The 27,416-nt window shown below is 48.9% G+C and overlaps 1 protein-coding gene across 2 annotated transcripts in view; it reads right to left on the bottom strand.

The window, feature by feature from the left end:
- Window positions 1–27,416, bottom strand: part of WWC2 (WW and C2 domain containing 2) — a 127,541-nt gene that overhangs the window by 43,615 nt on the left and 56,510 nt on the right. Inside the window, exons 2-5 of one of the 2 annotated variants that reach the window (XM_070408143.1) lie at window positions 18,704–18,813; window positions 7,963–8,166; window positions 7,111–7,187; window positions 445–524 (exon numbers count right to left, since the gene is read on the bottom strand). In XM_070408143.1, the coding sequence (XP_070264244.1) occupies window positions 445–524; window positions 7,111–7,187; window positions 7,963–8,166; window positions 18,704–18,813 (471 nt within the window). Of the gene's footprint in view, window positions 1–444; window positions 525–7,110; window positions 7,188–7,290; window positions 7,324–7,962; window positions 8,167–18,703; window positions 18,814–27,416 lie in introns of those variants that run through there. The other variant, XM_070408144.1, reaches the window with a different exon arrangement.

The raw sequence follows: 27,416 nt of genomic DNA, 5'->3' as shown, positions 1-27,416 counted from the left end.
CGACAGTCCCTGCTCCCTGAGCTCAGCCCCGGGAGACTCCAGGCCACGCCCGGGTGAGGGGGGCAGAGGCACCTCCAGCCCAGCCGGAGCCCCGGGGATGCGCGCAGGGCAGCCTGGAGGAGAATGTGGGGGGCATGGCCCTGCTCGTCTCTCAGCTCCACACCTCAGCCCTGGAGCAGCCGGCAGGCACCAGGAGATGAGCGAGTTTTTCACTGGTTCCCTTGGGTCTCCAGTGAGCAATAAAAACTTTAGCCCTTTTCAAAGGACATAGATTTCCCCGAGTGTCTAGGTTGTTGGTTGATTTTGTTTCTCGGTGCAGAGCTCTGAGCTCTGGCCTGTGTGCTTTCCTGAGAAATGTCGTGTGGGGTCTGCACTTGCGTTTCCTTTGCACGAGTTAGGGGGCTGGGAGTTACCCCGAGGCCAGCTTCGGGGCGTTATACTCACTGCTGCAGGGTCTCGAAGCCTTGTTCTTTATAGAGCAGCTCCTGCTTCATCTGCGAGAGTTCCCTCTTCAGCTTTTTAACCTTTTGTGAGAAATCAATGTAAATATGCATGTTTGTAAATAATTAGCAACAGTTTTAAAAGATAACCCATTAGTAAACTATTAAACACACGAACACAGCCTTAGTTGAACATTCACTCTGCTAGTTTCTCCTGGACATAAGTTCTGTGCCCGACAGACTAATTATGTATAAATTATCAGTGACGGACGTTACTGCTGATATCAGCCCTCAGCATCTTATTTAGCAGCTTTCCTATGAGCGCGACATCACCAGTCTCCAGTTGGTGATAAACAGCCACGAAGGGAGAGCCGGGGCTGTAAACCGAGGCATCGCTAACTCTAGGAGCTTGGATGCCTCCTGCCCAGGCTCCAGGACCTCTGGCCACGCCTCTGCCTCTCAGACACGCCAGCAGTGGCGCCTCAGGGCTCCCGCACGTGCTGTTCCCTCTGCCGGAGCGCTCTCCCCTCAGATCGCCAGTCGCTGACCCCTTGCCACTCAGGTCTCAGCCACACTTCACCTTTCCTAGCCACCCCCTCATGCACTACTCTGTTTCGTTCAGCTCACAGCATTTTTCAAAAGCTATACTTTTCTGTGCCCTGGTTTACTGCCTCCCCGTGGGAAAGGACGCTGCACCACACTGCTGTAGTCCAAGCTTCTAGAGCACGACCAGGCTTACAAATATTTGATGTCAAACTGATAAAAAAAAAAAGTATTCTTTTTCCTCCTGCCAAATACATGCCTTGGTCATAACAACACTGAGATCTGGTGGGCAGAAAAGCAGCAGCACCTGGAGTGGTCAGGCCAGTGGTCTCCAGCGGCCGGCACACTTGTCTCTAGGCTAAGGCGCAGCCTGAGTCTCAGGCGCATCCTGTTACACATCATTTCCATGTGCTTTGGGGCTTTTATTTCCTATTCATTCTACCGATTCCACAAATATTTATTGACTCTCCACTGGGTGCCAGGTCCTGGGTCTGCTGTGTGAACAGAACAGACACAATCTTGACCTTCAGTGGTCTTTAAAACAAACAAACAAAACTTTATAATTGTCCAAACTTTCATGGCTGCTACGGTGTCGTTTTTTTAAATTTTATTTTTTCCAACAACTTTCCCCCCGCCCCCTTTGCCCTCTTCCACCTCCCACTGCCCCCCCCCCCCGCCCCGGCCATCACCACACTGATGTCCATGTCCATGACTTCTCTCTCCCCCTTTTGTTCTCACCCCCCTCACTGGTCTAGAACCATGGGGCAGCCAGACACCGAGCAGGATCACCCAGTGAGATGAATCTCACCAGCTACCACAGGGACATAGAGGGAACGTTCAGGACACTTCAGGACACAGAGGGGCTTGGGCCCTGCTGTGGTCTGAGGTCCCAGACAAAGCCTGCTGAGGAAGTGATGGTCAGGCTGAGGCTCGGCAGGCCTGCCTGTGGTGGGAAGGGTTCTCAGAAGGTAGAGCTTGGGGACAAACCCTCATCCGGGGGAGGAGGAGCTCAGCAAACCTCTGGGGCCCAGAGGCAGCATGTGACATGAGGCGGGACTGGAAAAGGAGGCCTGGTTACATAGGGCTTGCAGCCACGTGAAGGATTTCTACTCTCATCCTAAGAACAGTAAGAATCAAGGAGGAATCTTAAAGGATGATCTGCTTAAGATTTTAGAAGGTCACTGTGATGACTGGTGAGCGGACCAGAGGGGCCAGCAGGGGCCAGGCACCAGCACTGGGGGTTGGCGCACGGGCAGTGCCATAGAGGCAGAGCCCAGAGGAAGAACATCGTGGAGGTAGACCGACAGGACGTGGTGATGGACCAGGTGTGGTGGGTGGGGGAGAAGATGTGGCAAAGGTCACGTCCAAGGTCTTAACTTGCCAGCTGGGTGCACGAAGGTGCTTTCCTGAAGACTGGGACCAGATCCGGGGGAAAGATCAGGGATTTTCTTCAAGATACTTCCCGGAGACCCACGAGACTTCAAAGGCAATTGGAACCCGTGGACTTGAAGCTCATCAGCAGTGTCTGGACTAGAGATATGACACTGAGGACTTCAGTGCTACCATGCAGAGCGGAGAGCAGCTTAGAATCCAGCAGAATTTTTAAAAAACTACAATTATAACAGTTTTAGTTATAATGGCATCACTGTGCTTGTAAGATCCAAGACAAACTGGGATTGTAGCAAAATGACCTAAACAAATCTATGGCCCTTATTTTAGTTTAGGAACGTCCTTACTCCTAGATCCCACCCCAACGGAAGACATGAAGAGCCCACAGCCCTGGAGCCTGTGTTGTCTCCCCTGACGTACTAGACTTCCTGCAGCCCCAGCCAACCATCCAATTGCCCAGACCTTTCCTCAAGAATCAAACCTCACAGCCCAGAACACTGAAGTGGAGGTAAGAGAGCCTGACTTTTCACAGCCCCTGCTTCCATGCTGACTACACTGAAGCAACTGGCACTTCAAATCGATTTTCAAGCTGCTTCTGAAAGCCAGGAAGTTGTGTGATTAAGTGTGATAAGGTCTCTGACAACCCTAGTGTAACAAGTTTTACTTCAGAAGAAGGAGAAAGAAGATGACAATGAAGGAAAGAGTACATTCCAGAGACGTGGGATCCTGGAAGGCTCCCGAGACAGGCAGGTTTCCTAAGTCTGCCCGACAGCGAACCCTGCAACGGTAAAGCCGGGGTGAGCAGACGGCCTTTAGCTGATGACCTCCGCCCTCTGCACCCTTTCTCTACGGTCTTGCCAGGGCCCCTCAGCAGGCCAGCACAGGGCCCCTGCCACCTGCTCCTCGAAGAGCCTTCTCTTCCCTTGCGTCCACATCACCTTCAACAGAACACCCTCACCCTGAACGGAAACGAGACGTCAGCTCGACAGTCACAGGATTGATAATGAAGACATTTCTGTCCTGACTAAGGAATAGAGGCAAACAGAATCTCAGGTACTCTCAGAGCCACCTGTGATGACTAATGAATGAATTCAGTCACCAGCAACAGAAAGGGAAAAAAAACCCACAAAGCCAATGAGAAACATTATGTGAAACATTTATGAGATATGCTACTTGAGGTACAAATAATAGATAAAAACATGGAAAGTCAATGCTAGATTTCCACAATTCAAATAAACCAGTCCATTCCCATAGGACTCAGCATAGCCTAGAGGGCGGCGTCCTTTGTAAGTGCTCCACCTGCACCTGAAAATAATATGTATTTTGTTATTTTGAGGTGGCATGTTCTACACATGTTCATTTCATTAGGTTGGTTGATGATATTGTTCACAATTTCAACAACTGTGCTGATTTTGTCTGTATATTCTATCGATTACGGAGAGAGGAGTGTTGATATATCCAACTATAATTGTAAATTTATAGTTCTCCTTTCAGTTCTATGGGTCTTTTTCAGATATTTAAAGCTCTGTTATTCTATGTATAACACTTTAGGGTTATGGGTATATATCATTATGTCCTTTGATGAACTGACTTTATTAGTAGAAAATTTCTAGTAATATCCTTGTTCTAAAGTTTACTTTGATATTAATATGTCAAGTGCAACTTTCCTTGCATTTGTATTTTCATAGTATGTCTTTTTCATTCATTTAATTTTCAACCTATCTGGGTATTTATATTTAAAGTAAATCTGTTATAGCCATCATAGAGTTGGTTCTCATCTTAACCATTCTGATAATCTCTACCTTTTAACTGAAGCATTTAGACCAGCCGTGGGCAAACTACGGCCCACGGGCCGGATTCGGCCCATTTGAAATGAATAAAACTAAAAAAAAAAAAAAAAAAGACCATACCCTTTTATGTAATGATGTTTACTTTGAATTTATATTAGTTCACACAAACACTCCATCCATGCTTTTGTTCCGGCCCTCCGGTCCAGTTTAAGAACCCATTGTGGCCCTCGAGTCAAAAAGTTTGCCCACCCCTGATTAAGACCATTTATATTTAGTGTAATTATTGACATAGTTGGTTTTAAATCTTACTATCTTTATTTTCTAATTGTCACATATGTTCTTTTATACTTTCTACTTCTATTCCTGCCTCCTTTTGTATTGACTACATTTTTTAAAATTCCATTTTATCTCCACTATTGGTAATACCTCTGTGTTTTCTTAGTAGTTATTCTATGGCAGGGATCATTAAATGATAGCTTGTGGGTCAAATCCACCCTATGGCCTAATTTTTTTATGGCTTATGAGTTAAGAATGGTTTTCATGTGTTTACTACTTTTCTCAGAAAAGTGAAAAGAAAAACCTATGACAGAAACTATATGTGGCCTGCTAAGCCAGTTTTCTGTTGCTATAGAACAAAATATCAGAAAATTAGCAGCTTAAAATAACACTCATTTAATAGATCACAAGAAAGGTCTGGCTGGTTCTCTGTTCAAGGTACCCAAAAACTGAAACTGAGGTGTCGGCCACGCCGAGCGCTCACGTGGGGTTCACGGGGAAAATCCGCTCTCAGCTACATTCTGGCTGTTGGCGGAATTCAGTTCCTGTGGGTCCAGGTGGGACTGAGATTCGGTTTCCTTCCTGGCAAGTAGCGCAGGTCCCTCTCAGGGCCTTTTCCTGTGGGTGTAGCCACCTTCAATACAGAAACCATGCCCTCGATGCTCCTTGCACTTTGAACATCTGGCTTCCTCCTCTCCAACCAGCTACAGAAACACTGGCTTTTTGTTTTGTTTTGTTTTGTTTTTGTTAATCCTCACCGGAGGATATTCCTTCCATGGATTTCAGATAGCACAAGCCCTGACTGAGTTAAAATTGTACGTCCCTGTCTTCCTACAAGAAGCAAAACTGACAAGATCATCCCAAACCTTAAATCATCTTAATGTGTTGTCATACATAAGGCTCTTACTACAAAGTAAGCAGCTGTCAGAGGTCAAATATTGACCCCAAATCAAAACCATTCTTCAGACCATATTGAAGAATCCAACCTATAAGAAACCTAGGTATTATCCTAATCAAGACATGAAACTGAAAAAGTGTGATTATTTTGTTAAAAAAATTATTTATCAATGTTCAGAATTTGGGCAAGTATCCAAACAATTAAATAGAAATTTTAGAACTAAAAAACATGCAGTGGAATGAAGCTGAAATCAATAATGAAAGATTATTCCCAACTATTTAAAAATTAAGCAGACTCTAATCATAAAGAAGTTACAAAAGTTAGTAAATATTTTGAACTGATTGATAAAAACACAAAATTCAAAAACTAGGAGCTGCAGGCAAGAGCCATGCGCAGAAAGTCATCTGGGGCTTTAAAAGCAAATGTTAGAAAGTAAGAAAGCCCCAAATCATTTGTAAGTATTTGCTAAAGTGAAAGCTATAAATATTTTTTGACACAGCAATTTCATTTCTAGTTGCATAATTAAGAAAAATGTGTACGTATGTGTCCCAAAGGGCATGTATAGGAGACATGTACGTTAAGGCACAGTTTTTAATGACCAGAAATTGGAATAAGCAGTAATGCGCATCAGTAGAAGAGAAAGAATTTATGGTATGTACTCCAAGGTGGAATGCTTGACAGCAATGAAAGTTTATGTGAATGAATCTCAAAGTGTTGCTGAGCAAAAGAAGACATCAAATAATATATATGGTGGCATTCCCGTTTCACAACGTTCAAAGCAGCCAGAAAACTGACCTACAGTGTTGATGGGTCAGTTACCTTCAGAGAGAAGGAGGACGGCCATGAGGGGTCACGGCAGTAATCTATCTCAGGACATAGGTTACATGGATTTATGGATGTGGTGAACAGTGTTTATGACTCTAAAAGTCAAAGATGAACAAGCTCTGGCCTTAACAGCAGTTTGGTCAAAAAGATTCGGGGTAAAGATGGGGGGACACAACCCATGAGAAGTGTTGACTAGTCAGTTCTAGAAAGAAGCGACTGGTGACGGAAGATGGGCATCTTTAAATTCGGGACATCTGATGAAAGGGCAACAAGGCTCAGCTCTGGAAGTCACGTCAGCACAATAAGGGAAGGGAAGTTACCGAGACTCCAGTTTTGATTCGATACACTAACTGCGAATCATAAAACTGCCCGACAATGGAACGCACTGGGTCTCAGGAGCAAGGACATCCCAACCACAGGAACAGTTCCAACAAAGGCGGAAGGAAACACCAGCCGTCGGGGGTACGCGGAGGAGGCTCCTGCACTCGATGGACAAGGCAGGCGACCACGAATGCCTTTCCCACCTTCAGCGTTTACGCAGATGCTCCATGGATAGGGTGTCCCAAAATTCACGCGAGATTTGAATTTTGCGTGAGCATTAACAACAACAACAAAAAATAAAAGCCTAATTTTACTTGGTTTATTGAATCAGATTCTAATATCTGTTGCCCTTTGATTTCAATCCCTTCAATTTGATAAGCATTACCAAGTACCAATGATGGCCCAGGAGCAGGGACAATGAAGACCAATGAAGACCACGGCTTTGCATATGTGCCAGCAAAGCCGTGGAAGCCATTTACCCGATGTGCTATTCTATACATAACCCTATACTGTGTATTTTATGAATCAATAAAAAATTTACAATTTTTAATTATAAACCTGTGTTTTCTATCAAAATTACTTCTTGGGTGAATTTTGGGAATTCTAGAGCCACAATAAAACATCTTACCCTCAATCGCGTGGTGGAGATCTCCGCTTTCAAAATGTCAGGATCGTACTTAGTACTCGAGGAGGATCCTGAGAACACTTTCCAAAGAGAGAAGAGAAAAGCAAGGCTGCATCACCGGTTCTCAGCTCAGAATTTACAAACTAAGAACAGGAGTCACATGCTGCCCCGGTACTTACTTACTTTATCATTTCGTTATTGTCATGCATCAGACACCTAAATATAAAAAGTAATCTTCAAACCTTCATAATTTAAAAATAAAGCCTCAAGAAAGACACATGTCACAAAGACCCTGGTACTTCGTTTTTTTCTGGGTTTACCCCAGTGAATAAAATCTTAGAGGTCCTGGTGGCACATACAGTTTACCAGGCTCGTATTCCCAGAAAGCCATCATTTCAGGGGACTTCTGAGCCCACGGTGCTGCTGCTTTCAGCACGGCCAGCCCAGGCGCCCCGTTCTGGAGATGAGGGAGAGCTAAGTCAACGCAGTGGCCAAGGGACACGTCATCCCAGCTAATGGCTCCAGTTCCTCCCACTACAGATAGTGTAAGAGTAGCAACAGGGCTGCTGACTTGCCTTCATCTGAAAGGGTACAACGAACTCAGAAATAAATAGAAGGCCAGCAGGCGGGGGGGGGGGGGGGGGGGGGGCACAGAAACAGACAGAATACGTGATCCCCAGAGGAGACTTCATCTGGAACGTGGCCGAGGGGCCTTACTGACAAGTCTGCGGTGTGCCCGCCCCACTCCCCGCCGAGAGGGAACAGGACCCCAGAGGAAGCCCCACAGCGCCCCAGTGGCCCCCCATCAGCTACCGTTTGGCCCCCGGTTCCCGTGAGCAGCCACACTGCACTTACAGCTTGTGTGGGAGCTTGACTTCTCCTTATAGGCGTCGTTCAATCGCACGTATTCATCGAGGGCCAGGGCCAGCCTCTGCTCCTTCACGTGGTACAGCTCCTTCTGCGTCTGCAGGGCGTCCTGAGCCACCGAGAGGTAGTCCTTGAGCATCTTCTCCTGCTCCCCCCTCCATTGCTTCCTGGGGTCTTCAATCTGTGTGGTTTCTGAAAGCACATGGGGTGGGTCATTTTTTAGCACCTAATTATGCTTTATTATTATTATTATTATTTAAGTTTTTAAAAAAATGGCTAGCTTTAATTCTTACAGCCTCTAAATAATTCATTAGTATATGCGAAGGGACTGCTACAGGAATTGGACACAGTTTTTGTTTAATTTTGCCCAGTCCCTCCCCACCAGCCTCGCCTTTCAGGTCCCTGTCTACAGTTTATTGTCCCTGTGAATCCATCAGACACAATTGTCACAGTAAAAACGCCCACAGCGGAGATGGGGTCCTTCCTCTCAGAGTTCCCCGGCTCCCAGTCCCTAGGAAGAAAAAGCCATCTGTGCCAGCATTCACGGCCCTGCATGGCCTGAACCCGCCCACCTTCCCAGGCACACACTTCCACGCGCACACACGCTTCCACACACACACGTGCTTCCATGCACCATGCTAAGCTGCCTCCAATCAGCGCTGCTCAGGGTCCGCTCTGCAGACCTGCGCCCGGCTCTTAACAGCCATGTGTCCACGGCAATGAGTATAGGCCCCAAGAGGGAAATTTTAAACATTTTATACAGTTACTGTATGTCTGTTGACTCTAATAATACTGGGGCTTACAGTTTGTATTTCCTTCCCTGACCCAGTTTTCAAATAATTTTTATTGTATTTTACAAAAACAGTCGTTCCACAGTGGCTTAGAAATGTAAATGCGAACAAAGGAGGAAACCCCTGGGCCCAGTCGGAGGCGAACACGGGAGGCACGGCTCTGGCTTCCACACCTCCGAGCTCTAGAATCGTCCAGAGAGGGCTCAACCCTGGCAGTGGGAGTGCCTGCGGGTCGAGCCCCGGCCAGGGCGGTTTCAGAGCCCCCAGAGATCCCATGAGCAGCCGAGGCTGAACGCCGTGCTCTGCCCAGCTGGCACACTGCTCCGCCAGGAAACCACTACTTCCCCACCGAAACCTGCTCGCACTCTCCTCCCCGCCTCCTCCCGTGGACCACAGTCAGCTCTGGCCCACGCTTCGCCCCCGCCCCCTCTGTGTCCTGACTCGGGCGCTTCCCCGCCTGGCCCTGTGTGGTGTGCATGCCCTTCTCCAGGAGCTGGAAGTTACATGACTTTTTTGGATGGCATTCTCTCTGCGTTGTCACTCTGTAAGTTAAATCCAGGTACAATCGGAACAGGCGGGTCGTACGGGCTGGCCATCGTATGACTATGAGAGCCTGTTCTTGACAAATCAGGATGAAAAATCAAGATCTCAGTTTGCTGGAGTGTCTTGTGGCACACCCCATCTCCAGCCTGAATTCGCCCCAACTCGGAATTTCTGGTTGACCCCAAAGGCTGCAGTGAGTCAAAACCCACAGACACGAGGTGATCTGCTGTGACCACACGGGTCGCTGGCTCTGGGATGAACCTGGTGTCCAGGGATGAGGGACAGCACTCAGGCAGTTCCGGCTGAGCAGCCTGGGTCCCCTTGGGGCCAGGACAGGCCCGGGGTGACTCTGGAAGTGGCCCGGGTCAGCCACACGACTGCAAGTGCTGCCTCGGCCCTGGGCCCTGCTTCACAGTCGCTGGCTAACCAAGGGGGGCTTTCTCTAAAGGGCACGTGTTCTGAACACTCGTCTTCACAGACGTAAGTGCTTCAATCTGCAAAAGGAGAACATCTCATGTAGTTGTGGGGGGAACGGGCTAGAGTCCATGTCTAAAGAAGAGACCGGAGGAACAGCCCCTCCAGCCAAGAGTTAAGGACATCATCACCGCAGGGGCAGCCCAGCCACGTGGTGAAATGAGAACAGGCAGAGACCAGCCAATAAGGGCCTAAATGTCTCCCTTTTAACTATTCATTACAGTAAAAGGCTAATATGCAAATCAACCAAATGGAGGAACGACCGGTCGCTATGACACGCACTGACCACTAGGGGGAAGATGCTCAATACAGGAGCTGCCCCCTGGTGGTCAGTGCACTCCCACAGGGGGAGTGCCACTCAGCCAGAAGTCGGGCTCACAGCTGGTAAGCACAGCGGTGGTGGCGGGAGCCTCTCCCTCCTCTGCAGCAGTGCTAAGGATGTCCAACTGACAGCTTTAGGCCTAAGCCGTCAGTCAGTCATCCCCCGAGGGCTCTCGGACTGTGAGCGGGCACAGGCCGGGCTGAGGGACCCCCCTCTCCCAAGTGCATGAATTTCATGCTCCAGGTCTCTAGTTCATTATAACTCAGGCCTCTGGTTATCCAAACATGTACTATTTATAGTCCCTTCCGATAGTTATCTATATGAATGCAACCTGACTCAAACACAGAACTCATCCTCTAACAAATAGAAAGCTTCGTACCTGGTCCGTAGTAATGGTCCCCTCCTGGTACCCACGCCCTTGCAGGAGGGCTAGACCTCCTGACCTGTTTCTAGTGAACCCAACAGAGACTAAGGGACGGGACGCCACAGAGATGAGGCTCCACAGCCTGTGATGCCATCTCGCTTTCGCGCTCTCCCTGGCTCTTGGCTTTTTTGCTCCAATGGAACTGCCAGGTTCTGAGCCGTCCTGTGGAGAGGCCCACGTGGCAAGGAATGCGGGGCCACTGGCCAGCAGCCAGGAGGGAAGGGAGCCCAACCACACGCGGGAGAGTGGGGAGCAGACCCCCTGTGGCCGTGCCTGGGCCACCTCCTCGAGCCTCACGTGCACGATGGAGCCAGAGGATCCAGCCAGGTCCTGCTAGGATCCCTGACCCACAGCGACCAGGAGATAATAAATGTATCTTCAGCCACTAAGTTTTGGGGTAATTTGTTATATTGAGATACAGAATAAACGAATGAGATAAAGAGACAGCAAACGGAAAGTGTACGTGAAAGCCCAGGCAGCATGGCTCTGTGGTTGAACATCGACCTATGAACCAGGAGGTCACAGTTTGATTCCTGGTCAGGCACATGCCTGGGTTGTGGGCTCGATCCCCAGTAGGGGGCGTGCAGGAGGCAGCCAATCAATGATTCTCTCTCATCACTGATATTTCTATCTCTCTCTCCTCCCTTCCTCTCTGAAAACAATAAAAATATATATTTTTTTAAGAAGAAAGAAATGTATGTGGAAAACTTGAAATGTTTATGTTGTAATAGTTATGCTAAGATTTGTACTCGCCGTTTCCTCTCAGAATCTTTATGGGCTTTCTCTCCTCATTTCCCTACTTACCGGGGAACTGGCATGCTTTGAGTAAGACACCTGCCAATAGCTGCCCGGCCACGCAACACTGGCATGTCGGTGAACGTGGTGCGATTATGACAACAGTCACGGTAGTAAACGGCAGCACTGGTTTTAAAAAGCAGCAGCAACCCTCAGGAGCCTGGCTTCAGCACCAGGCACGCAGGAGACTGAGAGCACAAACGCGGACAGGAGAGCGTGCCCAGGGGCACCCGGAGGCTCCATATGGCGGAAGGCTCCGTCTCCATCAGCTGCATTTGCCGAACAGACTTGTGAATATTTACTAAATGTCAATATTCAAGAACTCTATTATACAAGTGTGGTCTTTCTGTTGTTAGTAAGACCTGGTGGCCTTGGGAGCTCACTGTAGTCTAATGCATTAAAATGTCCATGTTGCCGCTGGATGAGAGGAGCAATAGAGGACTTCCTGTGAACGCCAGGTACCCCGAGGAGTTCGCACCCACACAGACGTGACACGTTGGAGCTGGAGCACCTCTGTGAGTTAGAGTTTACCATGGAGATGACGTTCGACTCTCGGAAGAATATGATTTCTGCCTGCCGTGCCTGTTTCTGTTCCTTCCGCTGCGCTCAGGAAGAATGAATGAAATGAACAGGAGCAACTCTCCGACCTTCCTTTTTGGACACTGTCTGCTGTGTTTGTTTACGATCCGTTTCTACAATCGCTGACCACCCCACAGGCAGCAGGGGAGACAAGATGCCAGGCACCCCCCTCCTTCCTAGAACTTACATGGAAGACACCGTGACGCGTGGGTTTTAAAAACACGGAGCCGTCTTATGCAGGAGGGAGTCAGAGCCTCGAGAGGAGCTGGGTAAATGCCAGGGCAGTTCAGAGACCAGGGTTTCCTGGACGGACAAGGTCCCCGGCACAGGCAGTGCCTGCAAGGGCTTTGCCGGATCCCAGACAAGGGCCCCCAGGCCCCGCCCTGCTGCTCTCTCCAGCCCCCTCCCCGCCCTCAGCGGCACCGACTTCCTTTCCTTCCTCGGCAGCCCTTCCTTCCGTGGCCTCCCCAGGCCTTTGCCTCCGCTGTGGTCTTCCTTCTTCCCGGAAGCTTCTGGTTCCCCATCCTCCGGTTCTGGGGCCTGGTTAGCGCATTCCGGGGCCCACGCCCCTCCCTAAGCAGCCAGCTGCCCCTTGGGATGGCAGGAGCCTTTGTTCCACCCCTGTGATGGAGGTTCGTCTGTCCGCATTCCACTGCCCTTCCTCACTTCCCCTCCTCCAACAGGGACCAGCCTGAGGCTCCTTAACCCCAGGTGAAGGGAGACTCCTGTGTGAGCCACTGTGAGCCACGGGAAGGCACCAGGGCAGGCCAGGGCAGGGTCTCGGCGGAAGAGCGCCCCGTAAACATGTGAGGTGCTGATAGGATGGATCGGACGGTTTTTTTGATGGAAGATTGTACATTTAGTGAAAAAGCAGTTTATAAAACCGTATGTATAATACAATCCCACTTGAGGTATATTTAGAACTGTGTGTGTGAACATGGAAAAGTCTAGAAGGATTCACACTAACAGGTTTAGGATACTGAGTTATCTCTAGGCTGTGTGAGTATGGATAATATTTTACTTTCTGTTACTCGCCTGCATTTTCTACTTTTCGCCTATGCACATCTATTCCTCTTACAAATTTTTTTTTAAAGGGAAAAGAATAAAAGGCAAGGTAATGAGGGTGTGAATTAGGAAAATGGCAGCGGAAAGAAGGCTGAAGGACCAAATCTGAGATGATATAATAGAGAAAAAAATCACCAAGGATTGACAAGATGGTTCTACATTTTTCAAGTCAGTAACCATGAGGATTATAACATTTCAAAACAAATCATACCATTAAAGGGAAAACTGAAGAACCCCATTTTGCATCTGTTTGTTTTGAAGTTTTAACCACAATGTCTGCCAAGACACCCGGAGAATCAGAGCCAGAAATCAGACGGGAAAGTAGTGTGGGTAGTCAGGGCCGGGGGAGCCCTGCTGCGGTGAAGGGCAGCGGCGAGAGGGGGAGGCCCACCTACGGGGAGTGACAGGACACAGGGACTCCCAGAGGAGTCGGAGGCACTGAGGAGAGAAAGAACAGTGTGAAGTAGGAAGAGGGCAGGCTCCAGGCGAAGGCATGGCTGCCTGTGTCACCTCCACACCCCTGCGGAAGGAACAGGGGCCACTGAGAAGAGTCCCTGACTTTGACAAGCCGTGAAATTTGTGAATGTTCACACAGGAGTGACACCACTAACAATGGTTAGTCATCACTACCAGCTGTAAATTTTTTCTTTATAAAATACCTTAACAGGCTATCCTCCTAGGAAAATATAAAGGATGAAATAAGACAGAGATGAAATAGACAGGCCCCTAATGTATTTTCTTTCCCCTAGAGCAGGGGTGGGGAACCTTTTTCTCTGCCAAGGGCCATTTGGATATTTGTAACTTCATTCGCTTAGTATAAACGTATGTTGCTATGAAAAAAGCTCCTGGATTTGTGGAATTTCGAGTCCCACCTGCGGATGCCTTGGCAGGGCCAGATCAAACCATTTCGCAGGTCTCATACATCCCCCACCCCTGGGCTAAGGAAAACAACTCCACAAAGAGCATCATCTACACTGGAGCATTCATCACGCCTGGCCCTCCTGCTGTTCTGACACTAACACAAGGGAGCTAGTTGGGGGTGATGAAGAGGCACACACCACCCAAGCTCTCCCACTTGACAACACCCCAAAACCACAAAGGATGGAAAACACTCAGAGCCAGGTTCTACAGAGTCATAACACGCCAGGGGCTTGAGGAGGGAACTCGGGGCTCACAGAAGGACCGCACGGTGGGCGAATTATCCACATGACGGGCGGCTTATCCTCAGCCCTAGGAGGCAGTGAGGAGTGCGGCGGGCTGAGCCTCCAAATACGAGCCAGACACCAGGAAAGAGGCTGCGGGGGAGCAGAAAGGAGGGGGAGATGACCGAGAGGAGAGTTGAGGGAGTGTCTAGGTTTGTTGCCCATTTTTAGGTTGGGTTGTCTTTTTAATGTTGATTTTCAGGAGTTAGTCATCGGTTCCGGGTCTGGGTTCTTTGTCAGATATGTGTACTGTAAATATTCAACCAGGATATTGTATTCAGAAGTATATCCTTTAAAGTACGTTGCATGAAGACTCCATTCACAAAATCAAATACATTTCATCGTGTGAAGACTCTATTCACAAAATCAAACACACTGCATTTGCATGAAGCTCTAGGCCAGGTAAAACTAAGCTGAGATGATGGAATTAGAACACCTGGCCGCACTGGAGGGGGTGGGCGATGGGAAGGGGGCAGGAAAGAACTTACTGAGGTCGTGAGCACATTCGGTATGTTAACTAGGACGGCACTTGTCAAATTTCACTGAAAAACACACTTAAAATCTGTGCATTTTCTTATATGTAAATGAGACCTCAATTACTAAAGAAAAGAAAAAATGAGGGTAGAACTCTGACCTTACCAAAAAGCTATTTACTTCTGATTTTAGTAATAATATCAAAACCTTACAAACAGTATATCATGATTACCTTCTGGTTAGTTAACCTCCCCCACCAATATCTATACCCACTCGACCGCCTCACCCACTCAAAAGCGAACTCCATCATAAAACACAGGCCTATTACACGATCACTGCCAAGGTCAAATCTTTTACTTACAGATATTTAATGGTGGTACACAGAAATAGTAGTAAACAGCCAAACGTTCTCTATTTCATTTTTTATTAAAATAAAGAGGAAATAATGCTGAAACTATACAATGTCAAGACACAACATATGTGTGGACAGCTGTTACGAGACGATAACACCGTTTGCTCCCTCGCTGCTCCCGGGACTGTCTGTAAGATTAATGAGCTGATGCAGCAGGTCCTATTAGTGGGAGAACCACTGTCTGTGCGTAATCTGGGCCCTTCGGGGCCAGTAAGTCCCTCAGGCCGCTGGGATACCGTCACTGCACTAAAGCAACATGGGGGACCTAGAAGCTGATATTCTGATAACTAAGGTTTTCAATACTCCGAATGGTGCTTTCCGAAGCACAGGTTATACTTGAAATGCACTTTAATGTCTCCGAAAACAAACCAGAGGCTTTTCGTCTGTGAGTGAAACGATAAGCTCTTTCTCCCGCTAACATGCCAGAGGTTATCATTATACCAGGGCCCCACGGATAAAGAAAGATGCAGTCACTGGCCTCCAGACGCTCACAAAATTTAGTGAGAAACACACAAATAGGTCATTTAAACCAATATGAGGAGAGACTTTTAAAAATCCCTAAGGACCTGGTACGACAGCACCTCAATGAGAAGTGGGTGGGGACCTGCGAGGTGGAGGGTTGGGTACTAGAGGGACCTTCGGGAAGCACCGGGCCTGGGCAGGCAGACCTCAGAGGGACGAGGCAGTTGGCCAAGAGGGAGGAGGGCCCAGGGGCTGGGCAGACAGTGCTTGGGGCTAACACCAACAATGAAAGGAAGGCCAAGGAGGCACAGGGCACAGCCGCGTGCCCTCTGTGCCAGGCAGGCGGGGCAGGCAGGGCCGGGCGGGAGAGGGACATGCAGGCCTGAGGGAAGAGGACTGCACAGAGCCTTACCGAGGCATCAGATGCACCTGTCCTCTGGGCAAGACCTCCGAGACCAGCTCGTCAGCATCAGCCTCAGGAAGTACCGGAGGTCATTGCCCAAGGAGATGTGCAGGGCGCAAGCAGAGACGGCTCCAGAAGTCCCACCCAGGCACAGGTGAGGAGGGACAGCCAGCTAGGTCAAACAATGCCCACACCGGCGCCATGAAATCCAAGCAGTAAGGAGCCAGAGTGCCGGGGACGTCAGATCCAGGAAGACGAGACTACGGTGGGACCGGACCTCATCGTCTGTGGGGCTCGGGGACCTTGGCAGGAGCAGTTTCTGTGAAAGGAGGGTGGACGACGGACGCAGTGAAGTCCCCGTAGAGGTGGCTTCCAGCAAGTTTCACGGCGAAGGGGAAAGAGAGGACCCCAGTGGGCAAGGCATCTGGTTGAAAGATGGTTTTGAGTGTGAGTGAGCGGGAGGCAGGGAGGCAGGGAGGGAGGGAGGGAGGGAGGGAGGGAGGAAGAGGGGGGGTTGTTTTATTTGTTTTGGTTTTATGTTGAGAGTTTCCAGTGTTTAAATACTAAGACAAAAGAACCACTAGAAATAGGAATATAGAAATGGTGGAGAAAATGTCAAGACCGGGAAATAACTGGTAAGGATACCAAGGAGAGGAGGCTGGGGTATAAAGTTACTAAGAGGGTCTGGGGTGCGGGGGGAAGGACACCTCTTCTACTGACACAGAAGACAGAGCCCGGAGGGGGCTCAGAAACCAGGTCTGTATGTAGGTGGTGGAGGGATAGGAGGGAATGAATGTTCGCATTTTGGTACCACAGAGCTTATTTCTGTTGAACCAAGACAGGAAGGTTTGTTCCTGGTTTCCCAAATTATTTAAGGGGAGAAAAAAGCTAAATTTTTATAGATAGAAAATAAGCATAACAGTGAGATTTAAATAGTTATACATTTCGGACATTCCATTGCCTTGTTTATTTGCAATGACATAAAAATGAATTATGATCATTTAAAATGAACTTAATTTTAACAAAATTAACCCCTTCCACCATAACATTAAAACATTTGGATGTCAATCATTAATAATCAATAACATAGTATCATGAAAGGGTTATTACAAATACAAGAATAAAAGCTAACTTTAAAGCTCACAATTATGAATCCTTCATGGAATCTGCAGAAGCTTTTAGGGAGAGATAACGTCTCTATAACGAAGTGACATTTCTCCTGATCACATAAAAAGAGCGGAGGCAGAGGGACACGCGGCATCTGTGTTTGTGTGAACCCTCTGTGTGGAGCTGTTCCCGCCAGGAGCACCGCGTTTCACGGGAAACCGACACACCTCTCCCTGCGAGCCTGGCCATGCCTGGCCCTCGGCCCTGCTGGCACAGCTCAGGGACCACAGTGCTGACTGCGTGCCCGGGGCAGGCGGACCTTCACCAGCCACACTTCTCAAAATCATGTATGTCTCAAAATCTATAAAAGTCACCTCCTCGGATGCCCGGCTGGGGTGAGCGTCGTCTTACTATCTGACCTTGGTTGTCTCCCAGGGGAGCGCCTCCTTTCGGTGGGAATCGCTGGAGGGCGACCTTCACCCCAACCCGGCTTTTACTGGAGCCTCGCGTGGGCTCGCGGGGAGACCCGAAGCCTCGCCAACCCCGCCAGCCGCACACCCAGGGCCTCCAGCCGCTGGAGTTCAGGCGCCCTGAGCGCTCCCGTCAGTCGTCCTGGGAGATGAAGGTTTGCCCGGAGAAGGAAAGGCCCCAAGGGAGTCAGGGCAAGGACAGTCCCACACACGGGTCTGGGCTGTGAACAGACTCCACCTACTAACATCCTCAGCTTCCGAAGAGGCCCCCTGTGCACGTGGGCTTTCCGTGCTCCGAAAGCTTGCACGTGTTTACACAGGGCAGCTGCAAGGCATCAGCATAAACGGGCATCGGCTAAAGTGATTCCCATGTGACGTTAGTCCTAACGTACAACATGAACTATATTGTATAGAATTTTAACAGACCTATGAGAATAAGGTAAGAGAATATAAACTCATCATGTATGTCTCAAAATCTATAAAAGTAAAATAATTATTCCTAAGTGAAATAAACAAAATATGTATCAGTGAGTGTCATATGCCACCATCTAAACAAAATTTTCAAGAGGTAAACAGCTCACTATAAATATAAACACACACACATAAAGTAAGCATATAAAACCCTTCAAGCACGTGTTTAAAAGCGGCCATGGCCGCGCAAGTCCTCTGCCCAGCCTGGCCGTGCCAGGGGTGAGACAGACATAAAAGCTCTTAAAGTGAGAGGTGCTTCCCCCCACCACCCCCACGACCACAAAGAACTCAGGAAACAGAGGCAAGACCAGGGCAGGGCTTCCCACAGCCTCAGCTGCGCTTCCCGGCTGGTCACCCTCAAACACACACTCACACACACACACCCTCACACACACACAGAGCTGCGCCATTAGACCTTACCGTGCCAGCACCGCCTCGGGCCATGGCGAGGACCAGAGGAGGAGCCCAGCCTGAAGGGGCATTGGTCATGACAAGAGGCCGCCAGCCCTGCACTGAGGAAAACTCACTCCCTGCTGGGCGGGCAGACAAACAGACGACACCTTTCTCTCTCTGCCCCCAAAACCCCACCTCTACACACATGCCCCAAACTCCAAATTGGACGTCCCGTTGAATATCAGTCTGTGAACGGTCTCCTCTTTTGCATGGCTCCGGATGGGGGGGGGCGGGGGGAAGCACTGTCCCATATGGCCGCTTCTCCCGAAAAGGAACACTTACTGTTGATGTGGTCGATGTAGTAGACACCAATCTGGGGGTCAAACCCGGCTTCCCAGCCCCACGGCAGCTCATCCCCAACACAGTCAGCAAACGACAAGGGCTTCGTCAACCTGCAGGAAACCAGGACAACGCACAGTGACTTTCCCATCCAACCGCACGTCCAAATCCAGCCCCAGCCCCACGCGCTCCACGCTGCATCTCCTCTCAGTTCTGCTGTTTCCAGAGTTTGCACCACTGGTTTGAAATCTTAAAGAAAAAAACAGAACATCCAAAAAAGTAGCAATAAGTCGTAACACCCTTTGGAAAGTTCACAGCTCAACACTGGGAGGTTCCTGTCCACAACAAACCAATAAGGCTACACCAGGAGCACTCCAGCTGGGAGCCGGGGGCGGGGCCGCTCTCTCCGGCTCACAGTTCAGCAGCCATCCATCCCCTCCCATCCCCTCCCATCCCCTCCCATCCCCTCCCACAGAGAAACCCGCCCATCAGCAGTCATCCTGCCAGCACCTCCAGGACAGATGCCTGCCTGCCACACCGACCTCAGGCTTGGATGCTCTTCGCTAAGTTATGGTACCGAACACTCGACGGTGAGGTCCACTAGGAGTTCTTGAGAGGAGACACAAATACCTTATTTTTGTAAGTATCTTGTATGTAACAGTCATTGAACAAAAAAGTTTCCTTAATATTTTTTATGAATTTCAGAGACAAAGTATTTACACATCAATGTGGTCTCCCCCTTTGAAACTGCCTAGTACTTTCTCTTTAAGCTGTAAAACCAGTGGGAAACCAGTTTCCAAAGAGAGGGCAGGTTCCAGACTCAACTGTGGCTGGTTTCCCCTCTCCCTTCATCTGGCTTCCGAGGCTCCCCTGGGCCTTGGAGCAGCTCACAGCACAGACCAGTGACGTCCCGTTGTGGAGTGACCAGCGGCAGCGGACACAGCTTCTAACGTCACGTCCTGGCACCCAGCATGGCTCCCACCCGAGAAATCACCTGGGACCCTCTAATCCATGCAAGTGAATATCAACTTTCTCGTGGCCCAACTGAAACACGCGTCACTTGCAGAATCACATCACTCATCAGAATAGCAAACTGCGCCATTTCACTCAGGATGCTGGGAGGACAGCGAAACGAGGGAACCCTTCCTCCCAGGCCCGCCCGCAGCAGCCCTCCTCCCAGGCCCCACGCCCCACGGATGGAAGGAAGGAAGCATGGAAGGAAGGAAGCGTCTCTCCTCTCGGTCTTCCCTTTGCATGAAGTGTGCGCTGAAGACGGCTCCAGAGCCTTGACCTTCAAAGCCAGTGTAGCCACTGACTCGCTCCCGGTGAGACCCCTTCCTGACTCCTCTCTGGACCTCAGCTTCCTTCTGCAGGTGGGGAGCACACGGCCCTGTCCCCACACTTTACCTGCCTCCAGTATGAATGGGAAGAGAGGAGGGGATTGCTCTAGGACAGGGGTGGGCAACCCCTGGCACGCATGCCAAACATGGCACGCCAGTAACTTGCTGGCATGCGAAACCCTCTCTTATAATCTTCCGTTTACAATTTTTTTCTTAATATCGACTTTTTTATTTTTCAGATAAATTCAGTGTAGGTGCATCCTAGATAAATAAATAATTTTACATAACAAGTTATCTTAAAGACCATAGACATGGATTGACGAGAGAGGGGAAGAGCAATTTCAATAGTGTCAAAAATGAACTGTTGAGGACTTGGAATGCCATTCCAGAAAATTTTTTCTGTTTAAAAAACTTTGCAACAGCGTTACTCTCCATGTTTTCATCCACATATGCTTGTGAATCTTTGTTCTCAGTGATGAATTTTGTTAAGTCTTGTAATAGGAGTAGCCTGACAGTGAAAATAGTAGCCTGTGCATCTCTCTGAAGGCCACGAAATATAAACCTGATGTAAAATCTGTCATCAGTGATGCAGCAGCAAATGTCCCACTGATAATATCAAACGGAGTCATAAAGTTTTCTGTCGGACTATCAGTGTACATGTATACATTAAAAAATAAATGTATTTTTCATCATCATAGACTCTGTTTTTGTCGCTCGAATGAATTTTATCATTTCTTCAAGGTTCTTCACATACATACACCTTAAGAGATATCAAGTAGGCGTAACATGTTCTCAAAAAATTAGGGTTGGCACGCAGAAGAATTTGGAGTCAGAGATCTTGCTGGTTTGGCACGCACTCACAAAAAGGTTGCCCACCCCTGCTCTAGGACATGGCAATGGCCGATAAATGGTGATTCATACAAGCAGGATATGTGAACTGTCTCCTGTACGCTCCAGAGGAACCAGTCAGTCTGTCCTCGCAGCCGGCAGCGTTGGCACCTGGGGACTGGTTGGAAATCACCTTCCTGGACCTGCAGGCGGCCCTCAGAACCAGAACCCCCGGGGCCCAGCAGTGCGTGTCGTCTGGCCTCGGGGTAAGGTTGGGGGGTTGGAACCATTGGCGCAGAAGTGAAGAGCTTGAAGTTTGGACTGGAGACCTGTGCCGAGCCCTGTTCTGCCACTTACTTGCTGCACAGCCGAGGGCAGGTTTGTAACCTTAGAAGCCCGTTTCCCAATCTATTTCCTAAAGGGGGGGAGGGGGGAGTTTAAATGAGAACTGAACAGAAGAATGCCTGACCAGTGGTAAGCTTCGATATGTGTTGGGCGAGTAAAATGGACCTCAGACACGGTAAGCAACTTGCCCAAATAAGGCAATCCGTCATATTTACTTTCTAAACCTGGAGTCAACTTGAACTCAATCTGAGTTGAAAAAAAAACTGCGTTCTTAGAATTGTGCTCAAATTCCATGTTATATGAACTGCCCAGAAAAATTGAGTTTTCTCTTGACAAAGGAACTGGATACTACAGCCAGACATCCCCACGCCATAGGCCGCGGCCTGGCTCCCTCGTCTACAAGACTGGTCGCTGACCACCTCGATAAGGCTGGTCAGGTAACCCCCGAGCCGGGATCCTCGCATGGCATTCTGTCTGAGGACTCCCTTTCCCCGGCTCCTTCAGCAATGCTGCCTGAGAGGTGCGTGTATCCTAAAAAAGGACAAATAGGAAACCACGGAAACGGTACGTTTAAGTGACAAGAGGGACACTATGCGAGTCCAGTCCCGGCGCCAAACGCACGCAGAGGCCTGGGTGCGACAGGAGCATAATCAACCGCCGGCATCAGAAGTCACCAACGCCCGGGACACCTGCTCAATTACAAGTCACGGGAACATGATTCTACCTGGAAAGAACCCAGTTTTTCCATCGATTGTTCAGCAGTAATAAGCAGTTTATTACCTGTCACTGCTCTAAGGCTGGAATTACACCTCCAGGGTACGTGTCACTGTGAACTCTGTTAAAAACTCAGACGCTTCCATGCCTGGAAAGTTTCACGGGAAACTGGTTTTGCAGTGTCACTTCCAACATAAAAGCAACCCTTTATTTTCTGCATCTGGATAAACACGTATCTTTTCTCCACACTCTCTCATTCAGTAAACCCGTTAAATAAAAATTGATTCATTTCAAAATTGTAGGGTTTAATTCTTATCCAGATGACAAGGTATAAACAGAGTAACGTTCTCAGGTAGCAAACAGAATTCAGCACCGGGTTATGCTGCGATCCTGCTAAAAGGGACGTATTCCTATCATACACTAAGAAGAAACACGAAACAAAAAGAAATAACAGACGTATCCCAAAATGAAAAACAATATGCATCACAACACATACAGCAAACAGAGAGAGAAATGTCCATGAGCCTCCAAGTGTCTTCCTCTTGTTTTGTGCAGAGTCCCTGACATACTCAACCTCCCTTTGATGATGAGGGAGAAAGGACGGACGGAGGTGGTTTGCATTGTTTCCCACAATGCAGCGACATCCTGCAAAGAGCCTAAAGTTAACAAGAGCCTTTCTGCAGAATTCCAGAGATTACAGTTTGCTTAGAAACGTCCTCTTGCACCCCGTGACTGATGCCAAGAAAACGGTAAATTGCTGCAGCTCTTTGCCAAAGTTTACGTATAAAATCTGAACTTCGCGTGGCATTTCCCTTCCTTCGGGCACAGTCTCGTTCTTTTACACAATCTGTCACTGGGTGTTCCTGTCACGTCACGGATACCTGTCCTACGACACGTACACATATTTGCTCTTCACGATTTCGTGACGGTGAACATTACGTGTGGGCGGGCACAGATCCCGAAAAACCGAGTGTGCCCTAACTGCACTACGTGAAAAAGCACGTAACAGCGAGAAGCCATTTTCCGGTTAATAAAACTCTTGCCACGATCCAACCCTCCTCGGCACGGTCCAAGGTGCATGTGAGAGGGCTGATCGGCTACTTTTCCTTGGCAGCCTCTCCCGGCCCTTGTTCAGCCCATCAGCTCGAGGACTGTCACCTGTCTGATGACGACAGAATCGCCCACGGAACGCCACGACGGCTCAGGGAAGACGGAAGGACGGGGTTTGCCATTTGAATCTTAAAGGGAGGGGGAAATACTGGAAAGATTTCCCCTCCCAATAATGATGCTGATTGGCTCCTCAAAACAACTTCTGTCTGTGTGTTTCTATGACTGTTCCAGCAGAGAAACCAGCCGCACAAAGGAACGAAAAGCTGGCCTACCCAGGCTCATGCCTTCAGGTTTAGTTTGTCATCCATGTGGGCCCTAGGCCCGCCCCCTACAGCCTCACCTCTGGTGCAGAGAGAACTCCATGAACCCCGCTTCCTCGAGAGGGGCTCTCAGATACTGGAGCGCAATGACCTTGGTTCCCAGCTCACACTCCTGGAACCCTAATGCCCGTCCCGCTCTGTCTCCCACAGCCTTCCCCCCAAAGCCTGCAGCCTCCTGCCCTTCACCCCATCCCTCTCTCCAGCTCTGCAACTCCCCTCCATCCACGGTATCAAGTATTCATCTCCTCTCACAGTTCCTTCTCTCTCCTCCCACCGGTCTGCCCACTCCTTCCTCAGATCTCCTGGCTCCTCTTCTGACATTCATTCCCCACCGTTCACTGCTTCCAACCTGCACCCTTTAACTGGGAGACTTCCGGAGGCCCCACCCAAATCGTCCTAATGCCGGCCGGCCAAGTCCTATAATTACTCGGGAATATAATTCCGAGAGGCGGTATTTGTGGGCGATTCCCCTCTGTCAGAGCACCTCGCTTATGCTGTTGCTATGGGGATACACATATTATTTGCAAAAATGTCAATACTTATATTTTATGTAAAAAAGTCAATTTTTATATAATTATACTAATAATATGAAGCATTTCCTGAGTGTTTGCCATGTACCACAGAGCTTCAATACATATGAGTGTGTGAGTTAAATCCTCATAAAACTCTGCAGAGCGGACAGAATTATCATCACTGATGGAATGGCCTGTGCAGGAAACAGCTTCCTGGGAATCAAACACGTGATGCAGCAGCACACGCCTCGCACTAGTGAGCACCCGTGGTTTCCACCAAGTTCACGACGCAGTCTATGGCCACCACTCCTCAATGCACGGGCCTGACTGCTGATACCCACTCAGATCTGACTGCCACCCATTCTGGAAGAAGCGTCAAGAAAAGGGTCCCTTCAGTAGGTTCTGGGGGGAGCAGCCGGGAGGGCCTGGCCTTGAAGATGACACTGGCTGCCCCGAGAGCCTGCTCTCCGGCAACAAAGGCTGCGTGCTGGCTGCACAGGCTCCACCTCTACACCCCCCAGCAGGGGCGCTGAGGAGTATTCCTTCCCATCACAGGTAACAGGAAAAATACAGATCAAGGACACGCAACTCTTCCATTCTTTAGAGACTCAGCCAAAGATCAAAAGCAGCTTTTAAACAATATTTCTCTTTTAAGTCCAGTGAAACCTCCTTCCTCGAAGGCTGTTCAAGAAGCGACCTATTTGAAAACGGAATCATTTTTCCCATTAGAAATAATGGGAATTAAATTATCTGCTCCAGACCCCCATGCTTTAACCTTCCTTATATGCAGTGCACGTCTAATGTAGTGTTTAATTTATAACTAAACACGTCTTTTATTAAATGTACAGAACCACCCGTTACTAGCCTTACAGGAACGCTCACCTATCGCTGCCTGGGAAATACTCTCACTGGCTAGCCGCTTTTCCCTTATCCAACCAGCAAAGGTTTTCCACCCCTTCAAGGGCCTGTGGTTGCCACGTTGTGGGCACTTCCACACGCTTGGCAACATTAGCACTCTCGGTGGCCTCTTTACGTTTTAAAACTGTGCCAAGCCTCCATTTCCCCGGAACAAAAGCATTCTCTCCTTCATTTGTTGCCTTTGAGACGCTTTTTGTCATGCTGGGGTACCTTTTAAAATGTATTTTTAAAAAGAAAAGAAACAGAAAGTAACAAGCGTGGATGCGGGTGGGAAACATGGGAACCCTGTCCATCGCTGGTGGGGATGTAAAAGGCGCCGTGTCTGCAGAAGACGGGACGGCAGTGCCTCCAACAGCTAAACGCAGCACTGCTGTCTGACCCGCAGTTCCACTCCTGGGCACAGACCTAAAGGACCTGCAGACCGGACCCCACACAACTGCATACACACACACGTGCATGGCAGCGGTGGTCACGGCAGCCAAAAGGTAGAAACCACTCGAATTTTTGTCATTGGGTGAGTGGGTACACAAAGTGTGGTGCATGCATGCAGTGGGGTACTATTCCCTGCTACAATGTGGACGCACCCCAAAACATGCTCAGTGAAAGCAGCAGACACGGGGGTCCCCTATAGACTGAAGTATGACTGCACCTACGTGGAACAGCCAGGACAGATGGACCCATGAGGACAGAAGTATGTCCGTGGCTGCCAGGCGCAGAGAGGGGCACACGGAGAGAAAGGACTCTGGGCGTCCGGAGTGAGGGAAACGCGCTGAACTAGCCTGATGGCGCTGGTGGTCGCACAACACTGAATAAATATACTGTGTCGCTTTAAATTAATTTGTGTTATGTGAATCTCACCTCGATAAACTGTTGTTTTCACCTTCATTGTGGAGAGTATTACAGATGTCCCTCTTTTTTTCCCCCACTGCCCCCCTCCACCCAGTTCCTGCCCCGCCCCACCCTGCCCCGGGCCTTCACCACCCTATTGTCTGTGTCCATAGGTACTGCATTTATGCATATAAGATCTCTGAATAAACTGCCTTTTAACAGTAATAAGTTCGAACAATGCTAAGACTCCAAGTGAATAAAATATTTCCACAAGAGGAAGCAAGATTAATAAAAACATGGGAAAGTGTTCAACTTCACTGGAATAAAACAAAACGCCAAACGAAACAATAATCAGACTTAATTGTAAGCTTACGCGACTATCAAGTTTTGTTTTGTTTTGTCTCAGTAGTAATAAAACTTAGTTCTGGTGAGGATGTGAGTAATCAGACACTCATTCTTGCTGGTGATTCAGTAACTTGATACAATCTTTTTAAGAAACGATTTGGCAGTATTAAAAGCCATTCACTTGTTGATTACGCGTAACCTAGGAATGCTATTCTCACACGGTGGCATCCTGTTCCACCTGGCACCCTCAGGAAGGCTCAGCAGCCACACACGGGTGTCCCGCCCTCCAACCCCAGCTTCTCCTGGGCCTGGCCCTGCTCTGCTCCCCGAATCCCCAGCACATGCACATGCCTGACCCGTAAGTAGTCAGCAAGTCACCCATGTCGACTGAGTGCATGCACCTTAGACAGGAAGACAGCGATGAAAACAACTATCATGGAAGGATGGCCACTTGTTCTTAACTTTCCGTTTATGCATATGTCATGGTAAGTGCATTTACCAAAAAGAATATGAGGGCTGATATGAAGTTGAACGTTGATAAACGTGTTTCCTGACCATGGGACCAGGTAGGAGAAAAATCTTTCAAGACCGCATCCTGAATGGCCCTGTGATAGTTTAGTTTATTCTAATTTACATTTAGGCATCATAAGTGAACAGCCAAGTAGAACACAGAATCTCAGTTCCAAGGACGGAAAAGAATTCACCTCAGGTGTTTCAGTAATCCAGAAGGTGCTGCTTTTAAGTGTTTACCCTCCAGAAGCAAGCCTCTCGCTCTGCAAACACTTTCACCCCTACCTCTCCCCTCTCCTAAGTGCCAAGAAATGTTTGCTTGTGGGATCATTTGGTTTGGGAAAATAGTTTGAGAATTTAAGTGGCTCTGCCGGCAAAGAAGGCAGGAATGTCTGAGAGGAAGAAGGTTGAAAGATTGTTGTCTAAACAAACGAACCAAGATCCACCAAGACGGTCTCATTCTCCTACGATGGCTCCAACAACCCGCAGCCATTCCGGTTTCAGCGCAGGGAAAGGCTGCTCGGGGCCAGGTCTGGGCCGAGCCTGAGCGTCACCCAAGAGGGCGCGTCACCCTGGAGGGAAGGAACACACGGGAGCAAAGATGCTTTTATCCTCGCGCTCCCCCTGCCGGGAGCATCCTCCCTCCACCTGCTGCCTCCCTCAGGCCTGGTCTTTAGATTCACCTTCCTCCACCGGTAGTCCAGCACCAACTCAGGGAGCCCCGTTCCCACGGCTGTCACTACTGAAGGACACGCGTGAGCTTTGATGGGGGAGGTATTTTCCTTCTCAAACTGGTCACTTTCTTTAGTTTGCCTGGCTTTTCAGCTCGTTGGGCTCCTGCTGGCTTTTCCTCTCTGTATTCCAGGAGCGCTGGGTCAGCATGGTACTTGGCTCACAGACAGTTGTTAGAGAAAACGAGAAGCAAGTGGTTTCTAGCCGGACGCTC

This window comes from Myotis yumanensis, unplaced genomic scaffold (assembly GCF_028538775.1).
Source record: "Myotis yumanensis isolate MYYU_CA2020_CCGP unplaced genomic scaffold, mMyoYum1.0.hap1 SCAF_3, whole genome shotgun sequence".
In the NCBI taxonomy this organism is placed as follows: domain Eukaryota; kingdom Metazoa; phylum Chordata; class Mammalia; order Chiroptera; family Vespertilionidae; genus Myotis; species Myotis yumanensis.
The sequence above is the reverse complement of the archived record's forward strand: the minus strand, read 5'-3'. Positions and strand labels throughout refer to the sequence as shown.